The 13,596-nt window shown below is 35.0% G+C and overlaps 1 protein-coding gene across 3 annotated transcripts; it reads left to right on the forward strand.

Annotated features, from left to right (window-relative positions):
- The first annotated feature begins 628 nt into the window (after positions 1–628).
- Positions 629–7,984, forward strand: LOC104101730 (pyridoxine/pyridoxamine 5'-phosphate oxidase 1, chloroplastic). Of its 3 annotated transcripts, none has more exons than XM_033657519.2 (14): positions 632–833; positions 911–1,147; positions 1,260–1,298; positions 1,685–1,852; positions 1,954–2,059; positions 3,249–3,415; positions 3,519–3,761; positions 3,955–4,043; positions 4,585–4,635; positions 4,732–4,822; positions 5,288–5,392; positions 5,491–5,561; positions 6,909–7,004; positions 7,618–7,984. In XM_033657519.2, the coding sequence occupies exons 2-14, from the start codon at positions 1,022–1,024 to the stop codon at positions 7,682–7,684; spliced, it is 1,419 nt and encodes a 472-aa protein (XP_033513410.1). In that variant the 5' UTR covers positions 632–833; positions 911–1,021; the 3' UTR covers positions 7,685–7,984. The 3 variants fall into 3 exon arrangements, 2 of the variants coding, with proteins under 2 accessions (XP_033513410.1, XP_009607523.1); XM_009609228.4 differs by having other exon boundaries at positions 636–833; positions 959–1,147; XR_011414943.1 differs by lacking the exons at positions 6,909–7,004; positions 7,618–7,984 and having other exon boundaries at positions 629–833; positions 959–1,147; positions 5,276–5,392; positions 5,491–5,550.
- Positions 7,985–13,596: the final 5,612 nt, after the last annotated feature.

Genomic DNA, 13,596 nt, shown 5'->3' on the forward strand with positions numbered 1-13,596 from the left:
TTTTAATGAACATCCAAGGGGGGGTGTTATAAATATATTATATTATGGATGTTCATTTAGTACTCTGTTGTAAATAAGCTTCCTGAAGAGGTTTATCTATATGAGACCCCGCCGTAAATATGTTTATCTATTTAGTACTCTATTAGAAATAAGCCTCCCGAAAAAGTTTATCCTTTCGGTACTCCGTTATGGATAAACATCACCTCCGGTAGAAGATTATCTATATATGATACAATGGGCTTATCCTTTCGGTACTGCGTTATAGATAAACATCACCCACGATAGAAGATTATATATATCTGGTGCAATAGCAGCTTGCAGAAGCAACTTACAACAACTTCTTTTCTTCTATAAATAGAGAAGATTTCAGTTTATTATGTACATAAGTTTGAAATTTGAATAATATATGAATTTTTCTATAAACTTGTCTTTACTTTACTGTCTTTATTTTTTAACAAAAGCCACTTTCATGGCCCCATGGAAGGAAGAAAATAGAAAATAATAAATTAATAAATAAATAAAACGTAGCTGCTACAATTTATCTAGAGGTTTCACGTGTAAAAGAAAGAAATAGGGTGGGCACAATAAATACTCCTACTACTAATAAATCAAGAAAAAATGGCCACGGCGAGAGGCCACAAACAATGCCACAAAACTCCGTTGTTAATTATCATAATAATTCGGAGCTTTATAAAATGCTTCCCTTGTTGCGCAAAGCCAAAAGAATGTCATGTCTTCTCACCCCAATATTACTTCCTTCTTCAGCTCCTATTTCTGTCCATAATTTCAACGCCACTCGCTCTCTCACCACTTCACATCATCTTCTTCTTTCGGTAAATTCTCTTTCTTTTTTAATTATTTATTTATTTATGCGCGTGTGAGTTTATGCTATTTATTTCGCTACATGTAGAATTGTCAGCTTATGAATTATGTACTTGCTAAATGTTGTGAATGAAAGAGGTTTTTGGGTTTAAGACCCAAGATTGGATTTAGTGGGAAATCTCGGGGTTCATTGAGAGGAATGGCAACAAAAATGGATAGCGTACAGCAAAACCCAGAGTCCATATCTTACTTAAATCAGCAAGAAGCTGCCGAAATAGATGAGATACTTATGGGTCATCTTGGTTTCAGCGTTGATCAACTTATGGTTAGCCTCTTAATTTTCCCTCTTTTCTTTTTTCGATAATTGTAATATCTTTTTAACTTTTGTTAGGGAATTGTTTTTAGTATGCTAGGTGACTTTGTGGTTTTGATTGTAGGAACTGGCTGGCTTGAGTGTTGCCACTGCAATTGCAGAGGTGAGTAGTTCGAATTCGCTTTGCAATTTTTCTACATATTTTATTTATCAACTTCTTTATTTCAATTAATGACAAATTGACAAGGTTGAAGATGCATTTTGATGAGACTTCCAGTTTGTTTCAGTTGTATGGGTTTGAGTATTTTCGTTATGTTAGATCTTGACGCAAAAGTAACAATGTAAATGTATAGCATCTGCATTCTTGGCCTGTCGAATTTTTGAAGTTTTAGTAATTTGTTTTTCCCCTGCATATTTGGACATTAAAACTTTTGTCCTCATTTTTCTCCCATCTTAGCAATTTTTGAGTGGAGTATAGGTTGATAGACAAATACCATCAGGCTTTTGAATCGTTGAGGCTTTAAGGCTGTGATTTAATTCTTCTGACAGGTCTACAGACCAAGTGAGTTCAGTCGTGTTCTTACTATTTGTGGTCCCGGCAATAATGGTGGTGATGGTCTTGTAGCTGCTCGTCATCTATATCACTTTGGCTATAAGCCATTCATATGTTACCCTAAGCGTACTGCTAAGCCTCTTTATAATGGTTTGGTAACTCAGGTATCAATTTATATTCAGCTTTATGAATGAACAATTTATCATCCATATTTCAATTAGAAGTTTCATTTATTCAGCTTTTTTATGCATCAACCTTTTTCTAGCTCGAGTTGCTGTCAGTTCCTTTCTTGTCATTGGAAGATCTGCCAAAGGACTTGTCTAACAGCTTTGACATTCTAGTAGATGCAATGTTTGGATTCTCGTTCCACGGTACAGTTTTTCTTGAGTTCTTTTTGTCATTGAGCTTCAACAATTAATTACTCAACTTTAAGAATCTTTTGGTTGGAAGCCTTTCATTTATATTTCTTTCTCTTTCTTTTGTTCATGTCATTTACATTGTTTTGTGGATAAGTTACTTTTGCTTTACCTTTGTATAATGATTCCTTCTATCATGGAAAAGAATGGGAGCGGTGGGGTTATTGGAGAAAGAATTCTGGTGTAACTGCTTATATCTTTAGCCATATAATAATCCTTTCTTTTTGATCCATAAAAAACTAGAATCTTCTTCCTTTCCAGATGAGATGACAATGCAGCTGGTATCAGAGAAAACAGAGAAATAGAAAATGTACACTGTTAAACATATAGGGCAGTTTCTTTTGTTGAGGCAGGATAATGATGGTCTTTTGGTCAAATTTCATTGTGGTTTCCTGGTGGAAAGATTTACAAGTATTGTCATTTGTTTTAAGGTCTGGTGGAAATGTATAGAATGGTTTGATACCCGAAATAGATCAGAAAGGAGGGTTTTTTGTCCATGATTAACAGGAAAGGGAAAAAATTACAAAAGTAATCCTTCTACATTCCTTAGTTGCAAGGCTTGAAACCAAAAATAGATTTTTAAAAAATGAAGGGGGCAGAGTGTTAAGGCAGGATAAGGATGGATTTTGGGTCAAATTTGTCGTGTTTTCCTAGGAAGAAAATCTACAAATAATTTTGTTTGTATTAAGGTCTGGAAGTGTATAGAATTGTTTGATACCTGATATAGCTCAGAAAGGAGGGTTTTTCCGTCGATGACTAACAGGAAAGAAATAATTGTAAAATATTCTTCTACATCCCTCAGGTGGATGGCTTGAAATCAATAATATATAAAAATGAAGAGAAACTGATATTCTTCTTTAGGTCTAATTATAATTGGATTTTAGGATAGAACCGTAGAGAAGAGAAGAGAAGTTGTAGGATAGAATGAAGGAACAGAAAAATTGAATGAGGTAACAACCAAGTACCTTTGCAAAGGTTGCTTCCAAAAAATTTATGGAAACAATCTTAAACTTCCTAGATTAAGAAAAGGAATTTTTGTCTTTTTAAAAGATAAAACAAAAGAAGTTTTTGTAGTAAAGTGTGTGCACCGCTATCTTTCTTTAGTTTTTATAAGATGTCTGGTAATCTCTTAAAACTTGTCCAGGTAGCCCAAGGCCACCTTTTGACGACTTAATTCAGAGACTCGTGGGACTAAAGATTAGTGACGATAAGCATCAGAAATCACCTGCCATCGTCTCTATAGATATTCCATCTGGATGGCACGTGGAAGAAGGAGATCTAAGTGGTGAAGGTATTAAACCTGACATGCTGGTATGTATCGTTTTTTTGCTTGTATTTAATATTTGGATCGCCTTACTGTTTTGACTTTCCTTTAATTTCGAGTCACCTAACAAGTAAAATTTCTTGAATGTAGGTTTCTCTAACTGCCCCTAAGTTGTGTGCCAAAAGGTTTTCTGGCCCGCACCACATTTTAGGTGGCAGATTTGTTCCACCATCCATTAAAAACAAATTCCATCTCCAACTACCAGCATATCCTGGCACTTCCATGTGCGTCCGAATTGGAAAGCCTCCAAAAATTGACATATCATCTATGAGAGAGAACTATATTTCTCCTGCGCTGCTTGAGGAGGAGGTCGCCGCTGACCCCTTTGATCAGGTATAAGTTGATTAAAGCAGAGTGGATGATGACCGAGAACTTTTTTTTTTCTTGTAATCTTGATAGATAGTTGACCATATTTCAGGTGTCACTAATTCTAAGCCATGTTTCTAGAATATTGTCTGTGATTTTATGTTTAACTTCTAAATTCCCTTGTTGCTTTTGTAACTAGATCAGCCTTGTCTTTATGCAGTTCCAAAAGTGGTTTGATGATGCAATGGCTGCAGGCTTGAAGGAACCGAATGCCATGGCCTTGTCAACTACTGGCAAAGATGGCAAGCCGTGAGTCTCACATGGCTTTTCCAAAAACTTAATCATTTTATTTTATATTTTAACCTATCTGCTGGAATAATATGTGACTCTCTTGCATTACTGAATGACCAAGAAATTGTGATGAGAGCTATTTTAAGAGAACTTTCATAAGACAGTTTGGTTCACACTCAACTGTGAAACTAGCAACAGTTTTGATATGAGAATTAGCAGGATATTTAAGGAAAATTGTTGTCTCTTTGTACAATTTTGAGAAGATTGGAAAATGATGTCTCTTTGTACAATTTTCTGCTATTCCTTCCAATGCCCTTTGCTTGCTAAGCAAAAAAAATGCTGTCCATTTGCATTGAATGGCAAGTGAATCTAATTTTCCCATTGGTTATTTCATTTGAATTAGACATGTCTACAGATAGCTTATATTCTGAATCTTTGATTAGCGTTTCAAATTGTTTATATGCATGTTGGTTCTGGTTTTAAATTCTTCGAAAAGTTGTTTGATCTCTTACTTGGACCATAAACTTATGGCATATTATGACTTTTGTTTCAACTGAAGCTCATCACGGATCGTATTGCTGAAAGGATTTGACAAGGATGGTTTTGTCTGGTTAGTTCTGCTCTCTTTTATGTTAGTACATACTAAATGTCATTCAGAAGATACTACTTTGTTTTTTAATTCTTACGTTGAATCTTCTCTGTGTAGGTACACCAATTATGAAGGTAGCAAGGGCCAACAAATAGCTGAAAATCCTCGTGCTGCACTCCTCTTTTACTGGGATGATTTGAATCGCCAGGTATATCGATATCCTGAGTTAAGCTATCTATGATAGAGGATCTGTTGTTCTTGTCCTTATCTTCATGAAGAAAGATTTAAGCAGTCTAATTAGGAAATTAGGAAGCTATCAATACCCTATTTACTATTGTTAGCATAGACTAACAATACAAGTGCTTATATCTCTTAGCATTTTGTGGGAAGATGGAAAATCTACTATATGATATTCATACTTTACTAGACCTTCTTAGTTGCCTGCCGGACTAAAAGGAAACTGCTTTTGTATTTTCTAGTGTTTATCTTAACATTTGGCATGTTTTATGAGTAAAAGTTGCCTATTAAAAAATAACTCAATCCATGTGCAAGCTACATTGGGTGTTGAATTATATGCCATGGTTGCTTCTCCTGCCGCTGATGAAATACTGTTATTGATCATAAAAAGGTTTTTTTTTCTGGACGGATCTTAAAACAACAGTGTGGTCTCTAGGTAAGAATTGAAGGGCCTGTGCAAAAAGTTTCTGATGAGGAATCTGAGCAATATTTTCACAGTCGTCCTCGAGGAAGTCAGCTTGGTGCCATAGTTAGCAAGCAGGTCCGCCAGTTAATCTAATTCTTGAAATTGTTTCTTTAACTAACTTTCTTTTATTTGCCCATATAATTTGCAAACATTTGTCTCTTGCTTTTCCTTAGAGCACAGTTATTCCTGGGAGGCAATTCCTCATTGACGAATACAAACAGTTGGAGGCAAAATACTCTGATGGGTTAGTGTCTAGCCTAACTAATCAACTGCCGTGGAGTGCAAACTGTTAAGAAGCCAAATGCTATGATGTTTCTATATCTGCATCATTCAAAACATGGTTTCGCTTCATGTTCTCATATTTCTGCTCAAATTTGTCTCATGTAATTCATTACCATTCTTTAGGAAATATGTAATGCACAGTAAATTTCCTCCCCCAATTCACAGTCCCTTTGAAAAAAAAAACTTGAGGAATAAGTTTTTTGGAAGTGCCTAGCTAGGAAATATTCATAATGAGGGAACTCCATCAAAAAAGATTCATGAAGAGGGGATGAAAATTCAGAAGTGGTGCTAAAAACTAAGAAAAACTAAAACCCATTGGGGAGAGAATAAGTTGAGTTCTCGTACCCTTTTATAGATTTAGAAGTTTCCTTATTCTGCAATAGGAAATTGTTGAAAAGTTGAATCCCAAATGTTCCGCTCTGAACTTCCCAGTTGCTATTTAAGGGTTTTCCCTTGCAATTTCATCTCAACTGCAGTTAAATCTTTTTGTTTGCAGTGGTAGGTAGAAATGCATGTGTCTACTGGGTAGTCAATTGATGCCTGCCTTAGCTTAGACGCAGCTCGAATTAGACTTCATCTGTAGGTCCAATCAAAGTTCAGCCTGCATGAGAATGCTAATTTAATATCATTAGACTGTTAAAGATTAAGGACATTTAATCTAAAATTGTAGATCAATAAATCAATATGTTAAGTGAAGTGTAATGACATTTGATCCGAAAATTGTAGAACAACAAATCGATCGTGAAGGGAGGAAAAAAGAACTAAGAGAGCAATACCAAATACGTTTTTTCCATTTTGGTATTTAGCTATACAAACAACTTGACACCAGACTGATAAAGCTCAAACTTGCCTTATGCTGACTTGTGACATAACCTTCTCAAGTTCAATTTAGACTCTGCTTCAGATATAGTGCTAAATGACCCCTATTCAATTGTTCAGTTCCTATTTTGCATATGTGCTATTATGCATTTCAGTATTTCATGTTTTCATCTAACTTAAAACCAAAGAATTTTGTCTCTGGTAATGTAACCATTTCAGTACTTGACATAGCCTTCTCAAGTTCAATTTAGTCTCTGCTTCAAAAATAGTGCTAAATGACCTCTATTCAATTGTTCAGTTCCTATTTTGCATATGTGCTATTGTGCATTTCCGTATTTTATGGTTTTATCCAACTTAAAACCAAAGAATTTTGTCTCTTGTAATGCAACCATTTCAGTACTTGAGCATTTATCGTTTCCTACCTCATGCTATGTAAATTGCACTCCCATATCCTGTATAGACTTGAGAACCTATGTTGACTTATCTGCAGAAGTCTGATTCCGAAACCAAAGCACTGGGGAGGCTACAGGCTTAAACCTGAGATGTTTGAATTTTGGCAAGGACAGCAATCTCGCTTGCATGACAGGTATTTACTCCAGGATGTCTCTTCTGAAGACTTACATTTTATGCTAGGAATATATCCAAGTAGAAATCAAGTTTTAGCAGATTTCCTTTTAAAGTGCAAGAGAAACTTTACAGATGCAATTTTCTAGGTAGCTCGTCATATGGAAAAGGAATGTGATATAAAAAACATAACAACGGAGTGGAAACAGAGATGGAATGTCTTTTATGCCTTTAACAATCTAAAAAAGAGATATGGAACGTTTAACAATACAACAAACAATTTAGAAAAGAGTTTAACTAAAAAAGAGTGAATGATATAGAATATATTTGTGAGAATTGAAATATCCAGGGACCTTTTTGGGAACATCAGCAGTTCGGATACTGAATGCTCTGTGGTGAACAGATTTCCACGAATCACCTGATATAGGCAAATGGTTTCTCAAATTCTCAGATATGTGAATGCTGTCAAAGTTTTAAAACTACAAGTATCCAAGACTGTGTTGTTTACATATTTGAACTGCAATTTTTGCTGAGACCACCACATTAACTTCAGCATGTCTGCCTCTTTAGAAAGTTAGGTTGCTCTTCTTTCCCATATAGTTTATGGCTAAACTCGATCGGTTTCACAATTGCAGGTTGTGTTATGTCCCGGAAACAGTTGATGGAAGGAGAGTTTGGAGAATTGAGCGATTGGCTCCATGACTTATGTTCAGGGCATCCTCATTATGAGGATGCCAATTGTTGTACTCTCTTTAGGTTTTTCTTTCTCTTCTCGGCGAATATCTGATCATGTTTCTGTGTATTGCACAAGAGTCGAGACAACTTTCTAGGGTCCAAATAAAGTTGTTGAATTTCTCCGCATGGCAGAACTTAAAGATGAGATTTAAGTTATATACATTGATATTGTAAAGATTTTTTATATGGCCAGTGTAGTGTAACCCATTAAAATATGCTATTTACCATTTTTATCATATTATAAATTCATTCATGTATTTCTGGAAACTACACAAATATGATTTCCTCTTATCTGTTTTGTAGTTGCGTTTTAAATTGGATTTTTTGGAAGACAAAAGTAGTGCAGTCACAAATCTGGCCAATGCTGTTGATTTCACAACATTATATTCCGTGTTATATGTAACGGCAAAGGGCCAAATATACCCTTCTACTTTCGAAAATGGTCTAAGAATACCCCTCGTTATACTATTGGGTTATATATACTCCTGCAGTCATACTTTGGGTTCAAATATACCCCTCATTTAAACGGAGGGACACATGTTATCGTCCTGTTGGTCAATTCTAAATATCTTCTAATTAATTAAAAAGACGCATTACCCATACTCGAATTTTATTTTATTTTTTTTGTAAAAACTTAAAAAAACTAAAAAAATTATTTACTAAAAACTGAAAAAAACGAAAATATTTTTTTTTCCAGTTTTTACAAAAAACTGCTTTAGAAAAACTAAAAAATATTTTCTAAAATAATATTTTTGTAAAAATTAAAAAATAATTTTATAAAGCAATTAAAAACTGGAAAAAACTAATATATTTTAAACTAAAAACTGGAAAAAAAATTTTGTTTTTTCAGTTTTTACAAAAATATTGCTTTAGAAAATTACTTTTTAGTTTTTTTTTTCAGTTTTTACAAAAATATTGTTTTAGAAAATATTTTTCAGCTTTTTTTAAAGCAGTTTTTTTGTGAAAACTGGAAAAAAAATTCGTTTTTTTCAGTTTTTAGTAAAAAAAAATTAGTTATTTTCAGTTTTTACAAAAAAAAATTGATTTAGAAAATTGATTTTCAGCTTTTTGTTTTCAGTTTTTACAAAAATATTGTTTTAGAAAATATTTTCCAGTTTTTTTAAAGCAGTTTTTTTGTAAAAAACTGGAAAAAAAAATATTTTCGTTTCTTTCAGTTTTTAGTAAAAAAATTTTAAGTTTTTACAAAAAAAAAAAAAAAAAAAAAATCGGGTATGGGTAATGAGTCTTTTTAATTAATTAGGAGATATTTAGAACTGACCAACAGGATGATGACACGTGTCCCTCCGTTTAAATGAGGGGCATATTTGAACCCAAAGTATGACTGCAGGGGTATAAATAACTCAATTGTATAACGAGGGGTATTCTTAGACCATTTTCGAAAGTAGACCCTATATATGGGGTATATTTGACCCTATATATAATAACCACTGTCGTGCTTGTGAAACAAAAAATCGAGTACGTCAACGAATGCAACGGTTTCTGTTGGGCCCATTTGGGCCCACTTAGGTTCGGGACCGACCCACTTAACCCGAGACCGTTAGTTCGTGGTCCCGGTCCCGAGCCGGTTCCAGCAAGCCCGCGAAGCCCGGAACCGCATAGGACCGGCCCACTTAGAACCGGACCCGGCCCACTTGCCACCCTTAATGCAACCTTTGTTCCACTTGGCTTTTGAGTAGTGACTTTGAGAACAATAAACAAAAATTCTAGCATCTCGAGTATAAGAGCCTGTTTGGGCATAAAAACTTTCAACTTTTTTTTCAAAATCAATGTTTGGTTAAAATTTTTAATTTTCACTTGAAAAATTCAAAAACAACCCAAAATTGTATTTATATCCAAACATAACTCTAATTTTCAAATATCATTTCCACTTTTTTTTTGGAATTTTACAATTCTTATGTCCAAATGCCCACTAATAAATCGTCGTGCAAGCGGTCAATGATGTTAAGTCATTCGTTTTTTCGTCAGGTAAGTCAGTTATTTATATAATTAAGAAAGACTAATGTAGAAATTTCAAAAGCATCTGTTCTTTCTTGAGTTACTTCTTCAATTTAATTGATTACTAAATGATTTTTGGCAAAAATTTTATTTCCAGATGAAAGTCAATATTTAAAGGGGTAAAAATCATTTACCCCTCAAGTATGGTCTACAATCTCTAGACCATCTTCCAAAATAAGATTTAGTGTTTTATGAATTAAATAGAAGATATTAAGGTTCAAAATGCAGAAATATGAAAAAAAAACACAAGGCGAATAATCTTATGGCTGGTATTTCATGATAAATAAAAAAAAGGTAGCCCCGGTGTATATATTTGACACTCCAGATGTCGAGAAGGAACCGAACAGCTTTTGACACTCCACGACTTGGTTTTAGTGTGGATCAGCTCATGGTTTGTCTTCTTAACTTTGGTCTTATAATTTCTACTTATCCCCTGAAATTGGGTTTACTTGTTTTGAGTTTAGGAATTGGCGGGCTCGAGTGTTGCCTCTACAATTGGAGAGGTAAGTGGCTATGTTAGCATACTAGTACAATATTGTTTTACGGGGGCCAGTTCCACTTGTATCTAGTTTTTTATACTGCGCAGAGTCCATCTGAACTCTCCATCTACTTTCGACTCTGCCACCAGTGGGAAAACAATATATTTGCAAGAAGGTGGGTTACATGTTCTATCAATAATAACAAATTTTTGAAAGCACTTTATGTCTACTGACATTGTGTTATATTGGTGTGACCATTAGTCATAATTGACATAGACTTCTTTTAGAATAGTCATAATTAACTTATATATGGAAATGTCAAATTGCTGGTTCAGAAATTCTGTCTAGATGAGTTGTTGAAGAGGCGCATTTAGACTAGATGAGGTTGCAGGATTTTGGTATTTCGTGCTCAGAGTCCAAGGTTCAGTTTCGCCATGATTAAGTTAAAATGTGAAGAGAGAGAGAGAGAGAGAATGAAGTTAAAGAGGAAGTGCCATGATTACTTTGATGACTCTCTTAAAACCTCAAATGGGCAGGAAGAATAAAAAACAAATGAAAGAAACCTCAAGCGAACATTTGCTTTCTGTTATACGGACTTATAGCTTTATTCCCAACAATCCAATAGCTCATATAATGCTGCACAATCTAATTTTTCCTTCACTCTCTGAAGGAAAACGAAGTCATTTGTAGGTAAGAGTGGAGGGATTTGTGGAGCGAGTTTCTGAGGAGGAATCTGAACAATACTTCTCTAGTCTTTCTCGAGATATCCAGATTAGAGTAAGCAGGTTTGTCTAGTATTTACTGAAATGGAATTTCTAGGTTCCAAATTGTATACACGCATCAACAGCTAATTTTCCATCTCCTCTGCAAGTACAGACCAGACCGATTCATGGAAGAGAGTTTCTCCGTCAACAGTACAGAGAACTAGAGAAGTATCATGACAGGTCAGTAATTTTACTCATTGCTGAAATCTTTCTTTGTTTGTCCTAATCTCTAACTAGCTCTGCTCGGATTTCAATATTCCATCTTTGCCTAGTGGCTATGCTGCTCTAAAATTTAGGTGATGAAGAATCCAACTTTTAGATTCGCATCCATGTCGGGTTACCACACCCGTATCCTACCAACATAGCCTAGCGGAAGTATTCTATTGATTGGGATACAGGTAAATTGCATTCAGTCATGTGATTGCTATCCCATGCCAAGAATTAGAGGATCTCTTTTTGAATATTTACAATCTTTAGAATTCTTCAACAGTTGCAATCTTCTCTTTGTTCGAACATGTAAAAGTCATACCTCGTTTGGTTTGAACATCGCTTATGCTGCGATAAGTTATACTGGGATTAGTTATGCTGAGATTAGTTATCCTGGTATTGTTTTTTATCCACTGTTTGGTATGTTGTATTAAAAATGATAATTGCATAATTTCTAATAAGAAGGTATAAGTTATCCCGGCACTAATTGCCCCACCCCTACATGGTATAAGTTATCTCGGTACTAATTTTAATCCCCGGATAACTTATACCAGGTTTGCTAACCAAACAAAGTATTAAGGTGGTATTAAAATTTTATACCAGCACTATATCTACTTATATCTCATACCAAACGACCATGTATATGTTCTTGGAAAAGTATCTGACCAAGACCTGTCGATCACAACCTATTCATGCTTTCGTTTTTCTTTCTCAGGAAAAAATGTGATTGTCTTGATTCATGTGAAACCCAAAAGTAATCTTTTTTCTCCTAACATGCAGAACTTCAATACCAAGACCCAAACATTGGGGTGGTTACTGGCTTATTCCAGAGTTTTTCGAGTTTTGGCAGGGAGAGGAATCTCAGGTGCACCTCAAGTATTTCCCAGTCCCATCTTTCTTTTGTTTCAACATAATGGATTGTATTGGGCTTAAATTGATCGCTCTTTAAATTCAATTAATCATGAATCTGCAAATAAAGTGATTTGGTTCTAAAAATTTTGGGATCATGAATGTTAAACACTTGACATACCTCCAGGTGTTCATATATTGCATTGGAATGGTTACTTGTAGATTTATTTAAAAACTAGTCAGAACCTTTGTCCAGAAAGATGAAAGAATAGATCTTCTGCATTCCTGTATTAAAAGAAGAGAACAGAATTATACAGGCATAAATGGGAAAATCCTTCACCATTATCTCTATAATTGCTCCTACCAACTTTACGAGTAGTACTAAAGTCGTTTTTCAACGGATCTGCCTTTGACAATTCAGAAATCATTTCTGATATTAATTGCTGTTGACCTATGCATGTAAGTGTGCTGTTGTTAACAGATTGCGGCTATTCTGCGGAGGAGGTTGATGGAAGAAGAGTATGGAGAATTCATAGATTGGTCCCACGATTAGCAGAATCAGCATCTTCGTTGTGAGTTGCCCTCGTTGAAAGTTGGCAACTTATGCATCACGGCATGACAGGCAGCTAGCAATTAGAATTTAGATCTTTCCTTTTCTTGTCTCCCCTTCTGATTTCAGCCCTTGGGAGGTAATATTTCTGGGGTGGTGTGTATATATCTACTTCTATTTGGGACGAGTCTTTTGTTCCCTTTTCCTTTTCAGGTCATTAAGATTTGTGTAAAATGGCTTTCTCTACGTCTGTTCCACCTGACATTTTTAGATGATGTAAACTTTGAGTGGAAATGGAGTACCAGACATTAGTTCAGGAAAAGTAATTGAAATTGTTCTATACCTTTTTTATCTTTTTTCTTTTTGTTAATTGTGCCTCACGTCTGCATAAAAGCGATAAGTAAGACAGAAACTTCTAACCAAGTAGGCAAGGTTCAAAATGATCAAGTTCCTAGGTTTTAGCACATAATCTTGCGCCTGAGTCCCACTAGATTCTGAAGTTGCATACGTAGTAAAGCGTGAAAGCCATAATCCTTGATTTTTCGTCCAAGGATATGCAAGAATTCATTCACTTCAGTAAAATACCCACCCATTGCCCTTGCCATCCCTCATTCTGCCTCAATCATCTCCCAAATGTAACCATTCTTTAACGTTCAACATCTTTTGGATAATTTATCAAAAAAATTCATGTTGGCTGTTTGTACACATACTATGATCCAATCAACTCAAGGAGTCAAGATGGGATGATGTATCAAACTAAGCTGAACAATAACTTATATAGTCCATTAACCATTCAACTTGATCTAACTTCTTTTTTCCTTTTTAACTTTCAAAGGGAAGCACACGAATAGCTTATAGATTCAAAGGTCTAAGTACAGGTATATCCTCCCAAAAGATAAGTTGCTGGAGCTCATCAAGCATACAAGTCGGTTGGTTTGAGATACTTGGGGGCAGAAGGAGTTATGTTGGCAGCATCACAGTACATACACTGAGCAAAAAGCATTTGAACCCTCC

The sequence above is a fragment of the Nicotiana tomentosiformis genome, chromosome 3, assembly GCF_000390325.3.
Source record: "Nicotiana tomentosiformis chromosome 3, ASM39032v3, whole genome shotgun sequence".
Classification (NCBI taxonomy): domain Eukaryota; kingdom Viridiplantae; phylum Streptophyta; class Magnoliopsida; order Solanales; family Solanaceae; genus Nicotiana; species Nicotiana tomentosiformis.

What these genes read in the sequence shown, in the direction of transcription:
- LOC104101730 (XM_009609228.4), top strand. Translation starts at nt 645, where the DNA reads ATGCCACAAAACTCCGTTGTTAATTATCATAATAATTCGGAGCTTTAT. An exon ending in TCAGCGTTGATCAACTTATG is followed by an intron (nt 1,148 to 1,259) that starts GTTAGCCTCTTA and finishes TTTTGATTGTAG; the next exon opens with GAACTGGCTGGCTTGAGTGT. An exon ending in CCGCTGACCCCTTTGATCAG is followed by an intron (nt 3,762 to 3,954) that starts GTATAAGTTGAT and finishes GTCTTTATGCAG; the next exon opens with TTCCAAAAGTGGTTTGATGA.